The sequence below is a fragment of the Oncorhynchus kisutch genome, linkage group LG4, assembly GCF_002021735.2.
Source record: "Oncorhynchus kisutch isolate 150728-3 linkage group LG4, Okis_V2, whole genome shotgun sequence".
NCBI classification, from domain to species: domain Eukaryota; kingdom Metazoa; phylum Chordata; class Actinopteri; order Salmoniformes; family Salmonidae; genus Oncorhynchus; species Oncorhynchus kisutch.
The window spans coordinates 3,170,706-3,191,963 of record NC_034177.2 but is presented as its reverse complement, the minus strand read 5'-3'; the positions used below and the strand labels follow the sequence as shown (position 1 = coordinate 3,191,963).

At 44.9% G+C, this 21,258-nt stretch overlaps 1 protein-coding gene across 3 annotated transcripts in view; it reads left to right on the top strand.

The window, feature by feature from the left end:
• lpp (LIM domain containing preferred translocation partner in lipoma) overlaps nucleotides 1–21,258 on the top strand; it is a 392,743-nt gene that overhangs the window by 172,249 nt on the left and 199,236 nt on the right. For all 3 annotated transcript variants that reach the window (XM_031822309.1, XM_031822310.1, XM_031822311.1), the window contains one exon: nucleotides 15,178–15,300. In XM_031822309.1, coding sequence (XP_031678169.1) covers nucleotides 15,178–15,300 — 123 coding nt within the window. The remainder of the gene's footprint in view (nucleotides 1–15,177; nucleotides 15,301–21,258) is intronic.

The window sequence follows — 21,258 nt, the reverse complement described above, 5'->3', positions numbered from 1 at the left end:
ATGGCTTGGTATCGAATGATGGGTATTGAATGATGGGTATTGAATGGCTTGGTATTGAATGATGGGTATTGAATGATGGGTATTGAATGATGGGTATTGAATGGCTTGTTATTGAATGGCTTGGTATTGAATGATGGGTATCGAATGATGGGTATCGAATGATGGGTATTGAATGATGGGTATTGAATGATGGGTATTGAATGGCTTGGTATTGAATGATGGGTATTGAATGGCTTGGTATCGAATGATGGGTATTGAATGATGGGTATTGAATGGCTTGGTATTGAATGATGGGTATTGAATGGCTTGGTATTGAATGATGGGTATTGAATGATGGGTATTGAATGGCTTGGTATTGAATGGCTTGGTATTGAATGATGGGTATCGAATGATGGGTATTGAATGATGGGTATTGAATGGCTTGGTATTGAATGATGGGTATTGAATGGCTTGGTATCGAATGATGGGTATTGAATGATGGGTATTGAATGATGGGTATTGAATGGCTTGGTATCGAATGATGGGTATTGAATGGCTTGGTATCGAATGATGGGTATTGAATGATGGGTATTGAATGGCTTGGTATTGAATGATGGGTATTGAATGTCTTGGTATCGAATGATGGGTATTGAATGATGGGTATTGAATGGCTTGGTATTGAATGATGGGTATTGAATGGCTTGGTATTGAATGGCTTGGTATTGAATCATGGGTATTGAATGGCTTGGTATTGAATGGCTTGGTATTGAATGGCTTGGTATTGAATGATGGGTATCGAATGATGGGTATTGAATGATGGGTATTGAATGGCTTGGTATTGAATGATGGGTATTGAATGGCTTGGTATCGAATGATGGGTATTGAATGATGGGTATTGAATGGCTTGGTATTGAATGATGGGTATTGAATGGCTTGGTATCGAATGATGGGTATTGAATGATGGGTATTGAATGGCTTGGTATTGAATGATGGGTATTGAATGATGGGTATTGAATGATGGGTATTGAATGGCTTGTTATTGAATGGCTTGGTATTGAATGATGGGTATCGAATGATGGGTATTGAATGATGGGTATTGAATGGCTTGGTATTGAATGATGGGTATTGAATGGCTTGGTATCGAATGATGGGTATTGAATGATGGGTATTGAATGATGGGTATTGAATGATGGGTATTGAATGATGGGTATTGAATGATGGGTATTGAATGGCTTGTTATTGAATGGCTTGGTATTGAATGATGGGTATCGAATGATGGGTATTGAATGATGGGTATTGAATGGCTTGGTATTGAATGATGGGTATTGAATGGCTTGGTATGGAATGATGGGTATTGAATGATGGGTATTGAATGATGGGTATTGAATGGCTTGGTATCGAATGATGGGTATTGAATGGCTTGGTATCGAATGATGGGTATTGAATGATGGGTATTGAATGGCTTGGTATTGAATGATGGGTATTGAATGGCTTGGTATCGAATGATGGGTATTGAATGATGGGTATTGAATGGCTTGGTATTGAATGATGGGTATTGAATGGCTTGGTATTGAATGATGGGTATTGAATGATGGGTATTGAATGATGGGTATTGAATGGCTTGGTATTGAATGGCTTGGTATTGAATGATGGGTATCGAATGATGGGTATTGAATGATGGGTATTGAATGGCTTGGTATTGAATGATGGGTATTGAATGGCTTGGTATCGAATGATGGGTATTGAATGATGGGTATTGAATGATGGGTATTGAATGATGGGTATTGAATTAATGGGTATTGAACAGCTTGGTATTGAATGATGGGTATTGAATGGCTTGGTATTGAATGATGGGTATTGAATGATGGGTATTGAATGGCTTGGTATCGAATGATGGGTATTGAATGATGGGTATTGAATGATGGGTATTGAATGGCTTGGTATTGAATGATGGGTATTGAATGATGGGTATTGAATGATGGTTATTGAATGATGGGTATTGAATGGATGGGTATTGAATGATGGGTATTGAATGGATGGGTATTGAATGATGGGTATTGAATGATGGGTATTGAATGATGGGTATTGAATGGATGGGTATTGAATTGGTGGGTATTGAATGATGGGTATTGAATGACTTGGTATTGAATGGCTTGGTATTGAATGATGGGTATTGAATGATGGGTATTGAATGGCTTGGTATTGAATGATGGGTATTGAATGATGGGTATTGAATGGCTTGGTATTGATTGATGGGTATTGAATGGCTTGGTATTGAATGGCTTGGTATTGAATGATGGGTATTGAATGGCTTGGTATTGAATGATGGGTATTGAATGGATGGGTATTGAATGGATGGGTATTGAATGATGGGTATTGAATGATGGGTATTGAATGATGGGTATTGAATGATGGGTATTGAATGACTTGGTATTGAATGATGGGTATTGAATGATGGGTATTGAATGATGGGTATTGAATGGCTTGGTATTGAATGGCTTGGTATTGAATGATGGGTATTGAATGGCTTGGTATTGAATGGCTTGGTATTGAATGGCTTGGTATTGAATGATGGGTATCGAATGATGGGTATTGAATGGCTTGGTATTGAATGATGGGTATTGAATGGCTTGGTATCGAATGATGGGTATTGAATGATGGGTATTGAATGGCTTGGTATTGAATGATGGGTATTGAATGGCTTGGTATCGAATGATGGGTATTGAATGATGGGTATTGAATGGCTTGGTATTGAATGATGGGTATTGAATGATGGGTATTGAATGATGGGTATTGAATGGCTTGTTATTGAATGGCTTGGTATTGAATGATGGGTATCGAATGATGGGTATTGAATGATGGGTATTGAATGGCTTGGTATTGAATGATGGGTATTGAATGGCTTGGTATCGAATGATGGGTATTGAATGATGGGTATTGAATGATGGGTATTGAATGATGGGTATTGAATGATGGGTATTGAATGATGGGTATTGAATGACTTGGTATTGAATGATGGGTATTGAATGATGGGTATTGAATGATGGGTATTGAATGATGGGTATTGAATGATGGGTATTGAATGACTTGGTATTGAATGATGGGTATTGAATGATGGGTATTGAATGACTTGGTATTGAATGATGGGTATTGAATGATGGGTATTGAATGATGGGTATTGAATGGCTTGGTATTGAATGATGGGTATTGAATGGCTTGGTATTGAATGATGGGTATTGAATGATGGGTATTGAATGGATGGGTATTGAATTGGTGGGTATTGAATTGGTGGGTATTGAATGGCTTGGTATTGAATGATGGGTATTGAATTGGTGGGTATTGCATGATAAGGGTATTTGACTGTGAACATTTGAACATCTTGGCCATGTTCTTTTATAATCTCCACCCGGCACAGCCAGAAGAGGACTGGCCACCCCTCAGAGCCTGGTTCCTCTCTAGGTTTCTCCCTGGCCTTTCCAAGGAGTTTTTCCTAGCCTCCATGCTTCTACATCTGCATTGCTTGCTGTTTGGGGTTTAGGCTGGGTTTCTGTTTGTGTACTGTGACATATACTGATTTAAAAAGGGCTTTATCAATACATTTGATTGATTGACTTGAGTGGGTGCTGTTTTTCTTCTGGTATGGTTATTGGATGAGAGACAATAGGGAGCCTTCCTTTAAAACAAAGATAACTCTGAGCACACAGCGAGACAGATTTCAGGGTGAAAGGTCCACCGTATTACGAGAGTTTTCTTTCAAACAGTGATTCTTGTCTTTTTTGGCTCTGTACTCTTCACACAGTGGAGTCTGTCTTTCTACTTGCTTACAGAGGTTTGTTTAAGGCCAAGGTCAACTGTACAGAGAGAGAATGAAAGACGGGCTGTGAATCCTAATATCACCCCAAACTAAACCAGGATAAAGTATGTGAGTGGGAACAGAGACACCAATAGTCTTTAGACTCTGATCAATACCAGGTAGACAGCAGAGACACCACTCATCCTTAGACTCACCGACAACGATGAGACAGCCTACAGGGAGGAGGTCAGAGAACTGGCAGTGTGGTGCCAGGCCAACAACCTATCCCTCAATGTGAGCAAAACAAAGGAGATGATTGTGGACTACAGGAAAAGGCGGACCGAACAGAACCCCATTAACATCGACAGGGCTGTAGTGGAGCGGGTCGGGAGTTTCAAGTTCCTTGGTGTCACACCAAGACAGTTGTGAAGACGGCACGACAAAACCTTTTTCCCCTCAGGAGACTGAAAAGATTGGGCATGGGTTCCCAGATTCTCAAAAAGTTCTACAGCTGCACCATCGAGAGCATCCTGACCGGTTGCATCACCGCCTGGTTTGGCAACTGCTCGGCATCTGACCGTAAGGCGCTACAGAGGGTAGTGTGTACAGCCCAGTACATCACTGGGGCCAAACTTCCTGCCATCCAGGACCTACAGTTGAAGTCAGAAGTTTACATACACTTAGGTTGGAGTCATTAAAACTCGTTTTTCAACCACTCCACAAATTTCTTGTTAACAAACTAGAGTTTTGGCAAGTCGGTTAGGACATCTACTTTGTGTATGACACAAGTCATTTTTCCAACAATTGTTTACAGACAGATTATTTCACTTATAATTCAATGTATCACATTCCCAGTGGGTCAGAAGTTTACATACACTAAGTTGACTGTGCCTTTAAACAGCTTGGAAAATTCCAGAAAATTATGTCATGGCTTTAGAAGCTTCTGATAGGCTAATTGACATCATTTGAGTCAGTTGGAGGTGTACCCGTGGATGTATTTCAAGGCTAAACTTTAAACTCAGTGATTCACATAATGGGAAAATCAGTCAAAACCTCATAAAAAAATGTTGGACCGCCACAAGTCTGGTTAATCCTTCGGAGGAATTTCCAAACACCTGAATGTACCACGTTCATCTGTACAATTAATAGTATAAAATATAAACACCATGGGACCACGCAGCCGTCATAGCGCTCATAAAGGAGACTCCGTTCTGTCTCCTAGAGGTGAACGTACTTTGGTGCAAAAAGTGCAAATCAATCCCAGAACAACAGCAAAGGACCCTGTGAAGATGCTGGAGGAAACGGGTACACAAGTATCTATATCCACAGTAAAACGAGTCCTATATCGACATAACCTGAAAGGCCGCTCAGCAAGGAAGAAGCCACTGCTCCAAAGCCGCCATAAAAAAGCCAGACTACGGTTTGCAACTTCACATGGGGACAAAGATCGTACTTTTTGGAGAAATGTCCTCTAGTCTGATCAAACAAAAATAGAACTGTTTGGCCATAATGACCATCGTTATGTTTGGAGGAAAAAGGGGGAGGCTTGCAAGCCGAAGAACACCATCCCAACCGTGAAGCACGGGGGTGGCAACATCATGTTGTGGGGGTGCTTTGCTGCAGGAGGGACTGGTGCACTTCACAAAATAGATGGCATCATGAGGTAGGAAAATTATGTGGATATATTGAAGCAACATCTCAAGACATCAGTCAGGAAGTTAAAGCTTGGTCGTTAATGGGTCTTCCAAATGGACAGGTAAAATTGGGTGGGCTATTTACCGATAGACTATGTACAGCTGCAGCGATCGGTTAGCTGCTCAGATAGCAGATGTTTGAAGTTGGTGAGGGAGATAAAAGTCTCCAACTTCAGCGATTTTTGCAATTCGTTCCAGTCACAGGCAGCAGAGAACTGGAACGAAAGGCGGCCAAATGAGGTGTTGGCTTTAGGGATGATCAGTGAGATACACCTGCTGGAGCGCGTGCTACGGATGGGTGTTGCTATCGTGACCAGTGAACTGAGATAAGGCGGAACTTTACCTAGCATGGACTTGTAGATGACCTGGAGCCAGTGGGTCTGGTGATAAATATGTAGCGAGGGCCAGCCGACTAGAGCATACAGGTCGCAGTGGTGGGTGGTATAAGTTGCTTTAGTGACAAAACGGATGGCACTGTGATAAACTAAATCCAGTTTGCTGAGTAGAGTATTGGAAGCTATTTTGTAGATGACATCGCCGAAGTCGAGGATCGGTAGGATAGTCAGTTTTACTAGGGTAAGTTTGGCGGCGTGAGTGAATGAGGCTTTGTTGCGGAATAGAAAGCCGACTCTAGATTTGATTTTACATTGGAGATGTTTGATATGAGTCTGGAAGGAGAGTTTACAGTCTAGCCAGACACCTAGGTACTTATAGATGTCCACATATTCAAGGTCGGAACCATCCAGGGTGGTGATGCTGGTCAGGCGTGCGGGTGCAGGCAGCGAACGGTTGAAAAGCATGCATTTGGTTTTAGGAGTGTCGTGTGGCATTTAGGAGTGTTGTATGGCATTGAAGCTCGTTTGGAGGTTAGATAGCACAGTGTCCAAGGACGGGCCGGAAGTATACAGAATGGTGTCGTCTGCGTAGAGGTGGATCAGGGAATCGCCCGCAGCAAGAGCAACATCATTGATATATACAGAGAAAAGAGTCGGCCCAAGAATTGAACCCTGTGGCACCCCCATAGAGACTGCCAGAGGACCTGACAACAGGCCCTCCGATTTGACACACTGAACTCTGTCTGCAAAGTAGTTGGTGAACCAGGCAAGACTTTTAACCCCCCATTTGTTTTGTACACTGCTGCTACTCACTGTTTATTATCTATGCATAATCACTACCTACATGTACAAATGTCCTAATTAACTCAACTAACCTGCACCCCCTGACTCGGTACCGGTACCCCCTGTATATAGCCTCCACATTGACTCGGTACCGGTACCCCCTGTATATAGCCTCCACATTGACTCGGTACCGGTACCCCCTGTATATAGTCTCCACATTGACTCTGTACCGTAATACCCTGTATATAGCCTCCACATTGACTCTGTACCGTAACACCCTGTATATAGCCCCCACATTGACTCTGTACCGTAATACCCTGTATATAGCCTCCACATTGACTCTGTACCGTAATACCCTGTATATAGCCTCCACATTGACTCTGTACCGTAATACCCTGTATATAGCCTCCACATTGACTCTGTACCGTAATACCCTGTATATAGTCTCCACATTGACTCTGTACCGTAACCCCCTGTATATAGCCTCCACATTGACTCTGTACCGTAATACCCTGTATATAGCCTCCACATTGACTCTGTACCGTAACACCCTGTATATAGCCTCCACATTGACTCTGTACCGTAACACCCTGTATATAGCCTCCACATTGACTCTGTACCGTAACACCCTGTATATAGCCTCCACATCGACTCTGTACCGTAATACCCTGTATATAGCCTCCACATCGACTCTGTACCGTAATACCCTGTATATAGCCTCCACATCGACTCTGTACCGTAATACCCTGTATATAGCCTCCACATCGACTCTGTACCGTAACACCCTGTATATAGCCTCCACATTGACTCTGTACCGTAACACCCTGTATATAGCCTCCACATTGACTCTGTACCGTAACACCCTGTATATAGCCTCCACATTGACTCTGTACCGTAACACCCTGTATATAGCCTCCACATTGACTCTGTACCGTAACACCCTGTATATAGCCTCCACATTGACTCTGTACCGTAACACCCTGTATATAGCCTCCACATTGACTCTGTACCGTAACACCCTGTATATAGCCTCCACATTGACTCTGTACCGTAACACCCTGTATATAGCCTCCACATTGACTCTGTACCGTAACACCCTGTATATAGCCTCCACATTGACTCTGTACCGTAACACCCTGTATATATCCTCCACATTGACTCTGTACCGTAACACCCTGTATATAGCCTCCACATTGACTCTGTACCGGTACCCCCTGTATAAAGCCTCCACATTGACTCTGTACCGTAACACCCTGTATATAGCCTCCACATTGACTCTGTACCAGTACCCCCTGTATATAGCCTCCACATTGACTCTGTACGGTAACACCCTGTATATAGCCTCCACATTGACTCTGTACCGTAACACCCTGTATATAGCCTCCACATTGACTCTGTACCGTAACACCCTGTATATAGCCTCCACATTGACTCTGTACCGTAACACCCTGTATATATCCTCCACATTGACTCTGTACCGTAACACCCTGTATATAGCCTCCACATTGACTCTGTACCGGTACCCCCTGTATAAAGCCTCCACATTGACTCTGTACCGTAACACCCTGTATATAGCCTCCACATTGACTCTGTACCAGTACCCCCTGTATATAGCCTCCACATTGACTCTGTACGGTAACACCCTGTATATAGCCTCCACATTGACTCTGTATGGTAACACCCTGTATATAGCCTCCACATTGACTCGGTACCGGTACCCCCTGTATATAGCCTCCACATTGACTCGGTACCGGTACCCCCTGTATATAGTCTCCACATTGACTCTGTACCGTAATACCCTGTATATAGCCTCCACATTGACTCTGTACCGTAACACCCTGTATATAGCCCCCACATTGACTCTGTACCGTAATACCCTGTATATAGCCTCCACATTGACTCTGTACCGTAATACCCTGTATATAGCCTCCACATTGACTCTGTACCGTAATACCCTGTATATAGCCTCCACATTGACTCTGTACCGTAATACCCTGTATATAGTCTCCACATTGACTCTGTACCGTAACCCCCTGTATATAGCCTCCACATTGACTCTGTACCGTAATACCCTGTATATAGCCTCCACATTGACTCTGTACCGTAACACCCTGTATATAGCCTCCACATTGACTCTGTACCGTAACACCCTGTATATAGCCTCCACATTGACTCTGTACCGTAACACCCTGTATATAGCCTCCACATCGACTCTGTACCGTAATACCCTGTATATAGCCTCCACATCGACTCTGTACCGTAATACCCTGTATATAGCCTCCACATCGACTCTGTACCGTAATACCCTGTATATAGCCTCCACATTGACTCTGTACCGTAACACCCTGTATATAGCCTCCACATTGACTCTGTACCGTAACACCCTGTATATAGCCTCCACATTGACTCTGTACCGTAACACCCTGTATATAGCCTCCACATTGACTCTGTACGGTAACACCCTGTATATAGCCTCCACATTGACTCTGTATGGTAACACCCTGTATATAGCCTCCACATTGACTCTGTACGGTAACACCCTGTATATAGCCTCCACATTGACTCTGTACGGTAACACCCTGTATATAGCCTCCACATTGACTCTGTACGGTAATACCCTGTATATAGCCTCCACATTGACTCTGTACGGTAACACCCTGTATATAGCCTCCACATTGACTCTGTACGGTAACACCCTGTATATAGCCTCCACATTGACTCTGTACGGTAACACCCTGTATATAGCCTCCACATTGACTCTGTACGGTAACACCCTGTATATAGCCTCCACATTGACTCTGTACCGTAACACCCTGTATATAGCCTCCACATTGACTCTGTACGGTAACACCCTGTATATAGCCTCCACATTGACTCTGTACGGTAACACCCTGTATATAGCCTCCACATTGACTCTGTACCGTAACACCCTGTATATAGCCTCCACATTGACTCTGTACCGTAACACCCTGTATATAGCCTCCACATTGACTCTGTACCGTAACACCCTGTATATATCCTCCACATTGACTCTGTACCGTAACACCCTGTATATAGCCTCCACATTGACTCTGTACGGTAACACCCTGTATATAGCCTCCACATTGACTCTGTACGGTAACACCTTGTATATAGCCTCCACATTGACTCTGTACGGTAACACCCTGTATATAGCCTCCACATTGACTCTGTACCGTAACACCCTGTATATAGCCTCCACATTGACTCTGTACCGTAACACCCTGTATATAGCCTCCACATTGACTCTGTACGGTAACACCCTGTATATAGCCTCCACATTGACTCTGTACCGTAACACCCTGTATATAGCCTCCACATTGACTCTGTACCGTAACACCCTGTATATAGCCTCCACATTGACTCTGTACCGTAACACCCTGTATATAGCCTCCACATTGACTCTGTACCGTAATACCCTGTATATAGCCTCCACATTGACTCTGTACCGGTACAACCCTGTATATAGCCTCCACATTGACTCTGTACCGTAACACCCTGTATATATCCTCCACATTGACTCTGTACCGTAACACCCTGTATATAGCCTCCACATTGACTCTGTACCGGTACCCCCTGTATATAGCCTCCACATTGACTCTGTACCGTAACACCCTGTATATAGCCTCCACATTGACTCTGTACCGTAACACCCTGTATATAGCCTCCACATTGACTCTGTACTGTAAACACCCTGTATATAGCCTCCACATTGACTCTGTACCGTAATACCCTGTATATAGCCTCCACATTGACTCTGTACCGTAACACCCTGTATATAGCCTCCACATTGACTCTGTACCGTAATACCCTGTATATAGCCTCCACATTGACTCTGTACCGTAACACCCTGTATATAGCCTCCACATTGACTCTGTACCGTAACACCCTGTATATAGCCTCCACATTGACTCTGTACCGTACACCCTGTATATATCCTCCACATTGACTCTGTACCGGTACCCCCTGTATATAGCCTCCACATTGACTCTGTACCGTAACACCCTGTATATAGCCTCCACATTGACTCTGTACGGTAACACCCTGTATATAGCCTCCACATTGACTCTGTACCTTAACACCCTGTATATAGCCTCCACATTGACTCTGTACCGGTACCCCCTGTATATAGCCTCCACATTGACTCTGTACCGTAACACCCTGTATATAGCCTCCACATTGACTCTGTACCCGGTACCCCCTGTATATAGCCTCCACATTGACTCTGTACCGGTACCCCCTGTATATAGCCTCCACATTGACTCTGTACCGGTAACCCCTGTATATAGCCTCCACATTGACTCTGTACCGGTACCCCCTGTATATAGCCTCCACATTGACTCTGTACCGTAACACCCTGTATATAGCCTCCACATTGACTCTGTACCGTAACACCCCTGTATATAGCCTCCACATTGACTCTGTACCGGTACCCCCTGTATATAGCCTCCACATTGACTCTGTACCGGTAACCCCTGTATATAGCCTCCACATTGACTCTGTACCGGTACCCCCTGTATATAGCCTCCACATTGACTCTGTACCGTAACACCCTGTATATAGCCTCCACATTGGACTCTGTACCGTAACACCCTGTATATAGCCTCCACATTGACTCTGTACCGGTACCCCCTGTATATAGCCTCCACATTGACTCTGTACCGTAATACCCTGTATATAGCCTCCACATTGACTCTGTACCGTAATACCCTGTATATAGCCTCCACATTGACTCTGTACCGGTACCCCCTGTATATAGCCTCCACATTGACTCGTACCGGTACCCCCTGTATATAGCCTCCACATTGACTCTGTACCGTACCACCCCTGTATATAGCCTCCACATTGACTCTGTACCGTAACACCCTGTATATAGCCTCCACATTGACTCTGTACCGTAACACCCTGTATATAGCCTCCACATTGACTCTGTACCGTAACACCCTGTATATAGCCTCCACATTGACTCTGTACCGTAACACCCTGTATATAGCCTCCACATTGACTCTGTACCGTAACCCTGTATATAGCCTCCACATTGACTCTGTACGGTAACACCCTGTATATAGCCTCCACATTGACTCTGTACGGTAACACCCTGTATATAGCCTCCACATTGACTCTGTACCGTAACACCCTGTATATAGCCTCCACATTGACTCTGTACCGTAACACCCTGTATATAGCCTCCACATTGACTCTGTACCGTAATACCCTGTATATAGCCTCCACATTGACTCTGTACTGTAACACCTGTATATAGCCTCCACATTGACTCTGTACCGTAACACCCTGTATATAGCCTCCACATTGACTCTGTACCGTAACACCCTGTATAAAGCCTCCACATTGACTCTGTACCGTAACACCCTGTATATAGCCTCCACATTGACTCTGTACCGTAACACCCTGTATATAGCCTCCACATTGACTCTGTACCGTAATACCCTGTATATAGCCTCCACATTGACTCTGTACCGTAACACCCTGTATATAGCCTCCACATTGACTCTGTACCGTAATACCCTGTATATAGCCTCCACATTGACTCTGTACCGGTACCCCCTGTATATAGCCTCCACATTGACTCTGTACCGTAACACCCTGTATATAGCCTCCACATTGACTCTGTACCGTAACACCCTGTATATAGCCTCCACATTGACTCTGTACCGTAACACCCTGTATATAGCCTCCACATTGACTCTGTACCGTAACACCCTGTATATAGCCTCCACATTGACTCTGTACCGGTACCCCCCTGTATATAGCCTCCACATTGACTCTGTACCGTAACACCCTGTATATAGCCTCCACATTGACTCTGTACCGTAACACCCTGTATATAGCCTCCACATTGACTCTGTACCGTAACACCCTGTATATAGCTGTATTTAGCCTTGTTATGTTATTGTATTATTTGTTTTACTTTAGTTTATTTGGTAAATATTTTTCTTAACTTGTTTACAGTTTGATTTGATTTGACTCCACACCAGGTAGACACACCAATAGTCTGTAGACTCTGATCAATACCAGGTAGACAGCAGAGGCACCAATAGTCTGTAGACTCTGATCAATACCAGGTAGACAGCAGAGACACCAATAGTCTGTAGACTCTGATCAATACCAGGTAGACAGCAGAGGCACCAATAGTCTTTAGACTCTGATCAATACCAGGTAGACAGCAGAGGCACCAATAGTCTGTAGACTCTGATCAATACCAGGTAGACACACCAATAGTCTGTAGACTCTGATCAATACCAGGTAGACAGCAGAGGCACCAATAGTCTTTAGACTCTGATCAATACCAGGTAGACAGCAGAGGCACCAATAGTCTTTAGACTCTGATAAATACCAGGTAGACAGCAGAGGCACCAATAGTCTTTAGACTCTGATCAATACCAGGTAGACAGCAGAGGCACCAATAGTCTGTAGACTCTGATCAATACCAGGTAGACAGAGGCACCAATAGTCTTTAGACTCTGATCAATACCAGGTAGACACACCAATAGTCGTTAGACTCTGATCAATACCAGGTAGACACACCAATAGTCTGTAGACTCTGATCAATACCAGGTAGACACACCAATAGTCTGTAGACTCTGATCAATACCAGGTAGACAGCAGAGGCACCAATAGTCTTTAGACTCTGATCAATACCAGGTAGACAGCAGAGGCACCAATAGTCTGTAGACTCTGATCAATACCAGGTAGACAGAAGCACCAATAGTCTTTAGACTCTGATCAATACCAGGTAGACAGCAGAGGCACCAATAGTCTTTAGACTCTGATCAATACCAGGTAGACAGCAGAGGCACCAATAGTCTTTAGACTCTGATCAATACCAGGTAGACAGCAGAGGCACCAATAGTCTTTAGACTCTGATCAATACCAGGTAGACAGCAGAGGCACCAATAGTCCTTAAACTCTGACCAGTACCAGGTAGACAGCAGAGGCACCAATAGTCTGTAGACTCTGATCAATACCAGGTAGACAGCAGAGGCACCAATAGTCTTTAGACTCTGATCAATACCAGGTAGACAGCAGAGACACCAATAGTCTGTAGACTCTGATCAATACCAGGTAGACAGCAGAGACACCAATAGTCCTTAAACTCAATACCAGGAAGGAAGGGGGGGGGGGGGCAGGCAGGCAGGGAGGGAGGGAGGGGGAGACAGGGAGGGAGGGAGGCAGGCAGGGAGGGGGAGGGAGGCAGGCAGGGAGGCAGGGGGAGGCATGGAGCGAGGGAGGGAGGGAGGGAGGGAGGGAGGGAAGCAGGCAGGCAGGGAGGGAGGGAGGCAGGCAGGCAGGCAGGGAGGGGGAGGCAGGGAGGGAGGGAGGCAGGCAGGCAGAGGGGGGGGTGGGGGGGCAGGGAGGAAGCAGGCCTTGAAGTATGAATAGCTCTTTATCAATTTAGGAGCAGGAATAGCATCTGAAGATAGATACATCTTAAGACCCCTGGTGTGCTGTAGGAAGGAATCACTGTCAGAGGCTCTAACTCTGTAAATGTTGAACTGCAGGGAACAATAGGATATTGGGGGGGGGGGGGGCAGCACATTGTGTATTTACTTCCTATTAAACATGGGAACAAGAGATTGTATCGTTCCAACTCCTTTGTGTGTCCAGATGCTAGACCTGTGAGAGGTGTGTGTGTGTCCAGATTCTAGACCTGTGAGAGGTGTGTGTGTGTCCAGATGCTAGACCTGTGAGAGGTGTGTGTGTGTCCAGATGCTAGACCTGTGAGAGGTGTGTGTGTGTCCAGATGCTAGACCTGTGAGAGGTGTGTGTGTGTGTGTGTGTGTGTCCAGATGCTAGACCTGTGAGAGGTGTGTGTGTGTGTGTGTGTGTGTGTGTCCAGATGCTAGACCTGTGAGAGGTGTGTGTGTGTGTGTGTGTGTGTGTCCAGATGCTAGACCTGTGAGAGATCTGTGTGTGTGTGTGTGTGTGTGTCCAGATGCTAGACCTGTGAGAGATCTGTGTGTGTGTGTGTCCAGATGCTAGACCTGTGAGAGATCTGTGTGTGTGTATGTGTGTGTGTCCAGATGCTAGACCTGTGAGAGATCTGTGTGTGTGTGTGTGTGTGTCCAGATGCTAGACCTGTGAGAGATCTGTGTGTGTGTGTGTCCAGATGCTAGACCTGTGAGAGATCTGTGTGTGTGTGTCCAGATGCTAGACCTGTGAGAGATCTGTGTGTGTGTGTGTCCAGATGCTAGACCTGTGAGAGATCTGTGTGTGTGTGTCCAGATGCTAGACCTGTGAGAGATCTGTGTGTGTGTGTGTGTGTGTGTCCAGATGCTAGACCTGTGAGAGATCTGTGTGTGTGTGTGTGTCCAGATGCTAGACCTGTGAGAGATCTGTGTGTGTGTGTGTGTGTGTGTCCAGATGCGAGATCTGTGTGTGTGTGTGTGTGTCCAGATGCTAGACCTGTGAGAGATCTGTGTGTGTGTGTGTGTCCAGATGCTAGACCTGTGAGAGATCTGTGTGTGTGTGTGTCCAGATGCTAGACCTGTGAGAGATCTGTGTGTGTGTGTGTGTGTGTGACTACCATTCTAACGCCAAGATGTCCTATCTCTAGATGCATGGACCAGAGAAGACCCTGGAAGAGAGGCGGTCCAGTCTGGACGCTGAGATTGACTCTCTGACCTCTATCCTAGCTGACCTGGAGAGTAACTCACCTTACAAGCCCCACAATGCACAGGTAAACTAACGTACTGTCAGTTTCCTACCAACACAATACACAGGTAAACTACCGTACTGTCAGTTTCCTACCAACACAATACACAGGTAAACTACCGTACTGTCAGTTTCCTACCAACACAATACACAGATAAACTACCGTACTGTCAGTTTCCTACCAACACAATACACAGGTAAACTACCGTACTGTCAGTTTACTACCAACACACTCCACAATACACAGATAAACTACGGTACTGTCAGTTTTCCTACCAACACAATACACAGGTAAACTACGGTACTGTCAGTTTCCTACCAACATAATACACAGGTAAACTACGGTACTGTCAGTTTCCTACCAACACAATACACAGGTAAACTACGGTACTGTCAGTTTCCTACCAACATAATACACAGGTAAACTACGGTACTGTCAGTTTCCTACCAACATAATACACAGGTAAACTACGGTACTGTCAGTTTCCTACCAACACAATACACAGGTAAACTACGGTACTGTCAGTTTCCTACCAACACAATACACAGGTAAACTACGGTACTGTCAGTTTTCCTACCAACATAATACACAGGTAAACTACCGTACTGTCAGTTTCCTACCAACACAATACACAGGTAAACTACGGTACTGTCAGTTTCTTACCAACACACTCCACAATACACAGATACAAACTTTACTAGCTACTTCCACTTTCAAAACCCTCTGCAACACAGAGGTCCATCTGTATTGACTTTGGGCAGATTTGAACAGCCTGCAGGGAAGCAAAACACACCATTTTCCCTGAACATTTGTGGAAATCACGTTAGTTAGTACACAGATGTCGGCTCACCTAATCCCAGTTCTCAGGTGGTTTATTTGCATTGGATTTGAATCCCGATCCTGCAGTGTGGTATTTCTCAATTTTTGGAAAGTATTACTGGTTTCTAATAATAAGATGGCCTACATTACTACTAGATAACAGATGAATTTAAAAGCAACTTGAACTAGTCAAAGCCTTGGGGCACTAAAAGATAAATTGTTTGACACACAATAAATGTAGGACATCACGGTGTTAAAAAACCAACCAATCGTGTTTTGGGAAGGGACAGGAAAGGCTTGAGGGCCGTGCAACAGAAGAGAGATCACAGCTGGTTCTGATTTAATGGGAACCTGGTGTACATACGGCCGTAGTCTCCACGGTTTTCAGAGACACTGTTGCTATGGGAGCAAAACAGAGTATATTCTAGGGCAGGGGTGGGTAAATCTTTTGGTTCGAGAGCCACATCGGGATTTTGAAATTCATCGGAGGGCCGCATTTTTTTTTTGGGGGGGGGGGGGGACCAATTGTTTTAAAATCAATTTGTTGGGGGCCTCCCGAGTGGGGCAGCTTTCTAAGGCACTGCATCGCAGATGCTTGAGGCATCACTACAGACCCGGGTTCAAGCCCAGACTGTGTCACAGCTGGCCGTGACTGGGAGACTCATGAGGCGGCGCACGATTGGCCCAGCAGCTTGGCTTGGCTGGGTCGTGTTTCGGGAGTTGCAAGCGATGAGACAAGACTGTAACTACCAATTGGGGTAAAACAAAATAAAAATAATAATATTTACATTTATTTTTGATTTTTTAATATCTTGCGGGCCGGATTTGCGCACCCCCCCTCCCCCCTTGTTCTAGGGTCTTGTAATGCCTGTCATATGTGGTTGTCTGTCCTACCGTAGTTGAATTGAATGACTGTGATATGTGGTTGTCTATCCTACAGTAGTTGAATGTAATGACTGTATGTTGCTCTGTATAAGAGTGTCTGCTAAATGACCAACATGTGAAATGACTGGGATGGAATAGACCCACTACTATAGGAATAGACCCACTACTATAGGACTGGGAGGGAATAGACCCACTACTATAGGACTGGGAGGGAATAGACCCACTACTATAGGACTGGGAGGGAATAGACCCACTACTATAGGACTGGGAGGGAATAGACCCACTACTATAGGACTGGGGGGGAATAGACCCACTACTATAGGACTGGGAGGGAATAGACCCACTACTATAGGACTGGGAGGGAATAGACCCACTACTATAGGACTGGGAGGGAATAGACCCACTACTATAGGACTGGGGGGGAATAGACCCACTACTATAGGACTGGGAGGGAATAGACCCACTACTATAGGACTGGGGGGGAATAGACCCACTACTGTTGACCAGAGACCTATCAATAGATTCAAGGCATAATGTACAGACAAGGATATGGTACGATGTGAGTACAGTGGAGGTAAACCTAGGCATTGAGTGACGATGAGAGAGGTATTGTCTCTAGAGACACCGCGTCTGTAATGGGTCCGCGGTCAAACGGCCACCCCTCATCACTGTCAAACGCTCCCTAAAACACTTCAGCGAGCAGGCCTTTCTAATCGACCTGGCCCGGGTGTCCTGGAAGGACCTCATCCCGTCAGTCGACGATGCCTGGTTGCTCTTTAAAAAGTGCTTTCCTCACCATCTTAAATAAGCCCCGTTCAAAATATGTTTAACTAAGAACAGATATAGCCCTTGGTTCACTCCAGACCCAACTGCCCTTGACCAGCACATAAACAACCTGTGGCGTTCTGCATTAGCATCGAATAGCCCCCGCAATATGCAACTTGTAGCTCTAATTCCAAAAAGTTCTGGGACACTGTAAAGTCCATGGAGAATAAGAGTACCTCCTGCCAGCTGCCCACTGCTCTGAGCTAGGAAACACTGTCTCCACCGATAAATCTACGATAAACGATAAACGATCATTTCAAGAAGCATTTTATACGGCTGGCCATGCTTTCCACTTGGCTACCCCTACAACCCCCCCTACCCCGGTCAACAGCCCTGCACCCCCCACAGCCCCTGCAGCCCCACAGCCCTGCACCCTGGTCAACATCCCCTACCCTGGTCAACAGCCCTGCACCCCCCACAGCCCTGCACCCCCCACAGCTCCTGCACCCCCCCACAAGCCCTGCACCCCCCACAGCTCCTACCCCGGTCAACAGCCCTGCACCCCCCACAGCCCTGCACCCTGGTCAACAGCCCCTACCCCGGTCAACAGCCCTGCACCCCCCACAGCCCTGCACCCTGGTCAACAGCCCCTACCCCGGTCAACAGCCCTGCACCCCCCACAGCCCTGCACCCTGGTCAACAGCCCCTACCCCGGTCAACAGCCCTGCACCCCCCACAGCCCTGTACCCTGGTCAACAGCCCCTACCCCGGTCAACAGCCCTGCACCCCCCACAGCCCTGCACCCTGGTCAACAGCCCCTACCCCGGTCAACAGCCCTGCACCCCACACAGCCCTGCACCCCCCCCCTCCCCCTATATCTATCCTACCTGCCTTTCTAAGGTCTTGAAAGCCAAGTTAACAAACAGATCACTGACCATTTTGAATCCCCACCGTACCTTCTCCACTATGCAATCTGGTTTCAGAGCTGGTCATTGGTGCACCTCAGCCACGCTAAACGACATCATAACCGCCATCGATAAAAGACTGTGCAGCCGTCTTCATCGACCTGGCCAAGGCTTTCGACTCTGTCAATCACAACAATCTTATCAGCAGACTCAACAGCCTTGGTTTCTCAATAACTGCCTCGCCTGGTTCACCCAACTACTTCTCAGATAGAGTTCAGTGTGTCAAATTGGAGGGCCTGTTGTCCTGACCTCTTGCAGTCTCTATGGGGGTGCAACAGGGTTTCTATTCTCGTGCCGACTCTTTTCTCTGTATATATCAATGATGTTGCTCTTGCTGCTGGTGATTCTCTGATCCACCTCTACACAGACGACACCATTCTGTATACCTCTGGCCCTTCTTTGGACACTGTGTTAACTAACCTCCAGACGAGCTTCAATGCCATACAACTCTCCTTCTGTGGCCTCCAACTGCTTTTAAATACAAGTAAAACTAAGTGCATGCTCTTCAAACCGATCACTGCCCGACCTGTCCGCCAGTCCAGCATCACTACTCTGGCCGGTTCTGACCTAGAATACGTGGATAACTTCAAATACCTGGATGTCTGGTTAGACTGTAAACTCTCCTTCCAGACTCACATTAAGGATCTGTACACAGCCATCTGTAAATAGCCCACCCAACTACCTCATCCCCATTTTATTACTTACCCTCTTGCTCTTTTGCACCCCAGTATCTCTACTTACACATCATCATCTGCTCCTCTATCACTCCAGTGTTAATCTGCTAAATTGTAATTACTTCGCTACTATGGCCTATTTATTGGCCTTGCCATTCACACTGTATATAGACTTTATACAGATCTTTCTGTTGTGTGGTGGGTTTGTTTATGTGTAACTCTGGTTGTTGTCTGTGTCTCACTGCTTTGCTTTATCTTGGCCAGGTCCCGTTGTAAATGAGAACTTGTTCTCAACTAGCCTACCTGGTAAATAAAGGTGTTCTCAACTAGCCTACCTGGTTAAATTAAAGGTGTTCTCAACTAGCCTACTGGTTAAATAAAGGTGTTCTCAACTAGCCTACCTGGTTAAATAAAGGTGTGTTCTCAACTAGCCTACCTGGTTAAATAAGGTGTTCTCAACTAGCCTACCTGGTTAAATAAAGGTGTTCTCAACTAGCCTACCTGGTTAATAAAGGTGTTCTCAACTAGCCTACCTGGTTAAATAAAGGTGTTCTCAACTAGCATACCTGGTTAATAAGGTGTTCTCAACTAGCCTACCTGGTTAAATAAAGGTTTCTCAACTAGCCTACCTGGTTAAATAAATAAATAAAATAAAATATAAAAGTACAAATGTTTGCCATGTTAGCCAGCATGCTAGCTAGCTACAGTTGCATTTAGTTATCCTTCTAAATGCGTTGGTCAATGGGTTAAATTAGTTATGAGTTGAACATACTGTATTTTGGTTGAAAACAAACTCGTAGCCAGTTGTTCTTGCCCACCAATAAATATCTCATATCTCCCCTCTTGAAGCCTATGCGATGTGTTAGTATGTGCTTATGAGCTACCGAGGTCTAGACGCAGTCTACCTAATGGTAGTAAGCTAGCTAGCATTGCTAGTTTTATAAGAAAATGGCTGAGGTGTCCTTATTGCTAGTTAATAAGCTATTTTTGGGTGACAATGTTATAAGTGGTGGAATATTAGATATGTATTTTTTTATATTAAAAAAATAATAACTGTGATTGAAATTGGTGGTTACTACTGCTTTAGGGGGTTGTTCACTAGTTTACCACAGCCACAAAGTCCCGTTTTTTAAATCTGAGGGGTGAGAAATAGTTTTGCCATTGTTTTGTGTTTTGACAAGGGCTCAACCAATCACTGACGGATAATGATAACTTTGTCTCTGTCGGGCACAGGCATCCTATTTCCCAAGTATAAAATAGCCTTTGAAAGACCAAAACAGCCAGCATATATATTTTCACACTATTACAATGTCAGAATTGAAGAAACCATTTCTCTCATCTCTATTGTTAATGAACTATATCATATTTATTTTGCTCTTGAGGAGCTTTGAGATTCTAAGAAAAGCAATTATAATATGTCATAAATTATTTTACCTCAGTGGGGGGGTGCTTATATTCATGAGCTCACCTTGACCTACAGCTCATTGAAACGCCCTTGTGGTTGCCAGGTTACCAGGTAAACAACGGGCCACATGTCATTGATGACAAGGTAAACCCGGACCACATGTCATTGATGACAAGGTAACAATAGACCACTGTCATTCAGAGCTATAAAAGTGGGCCAAAACCCATTTTCTGTCGGCAAAATGCTCTCATGGTCAACAGAGCTGGTCATGGACTGTTGGACATCAGCCAAACAGCAGCGGTAACAACTACATTTCTATTGTTTGGAACTAATTACTAATACACAAGAATTAGTCAAATTCAATCTTAGCCAACAGGGGAATGTACATGAAAACAGAGCACAATAAGTGGACTGGACAATTTATTGGTACCTCTGCATGTTCAGAATTGTATTGAATCAGACATGTATT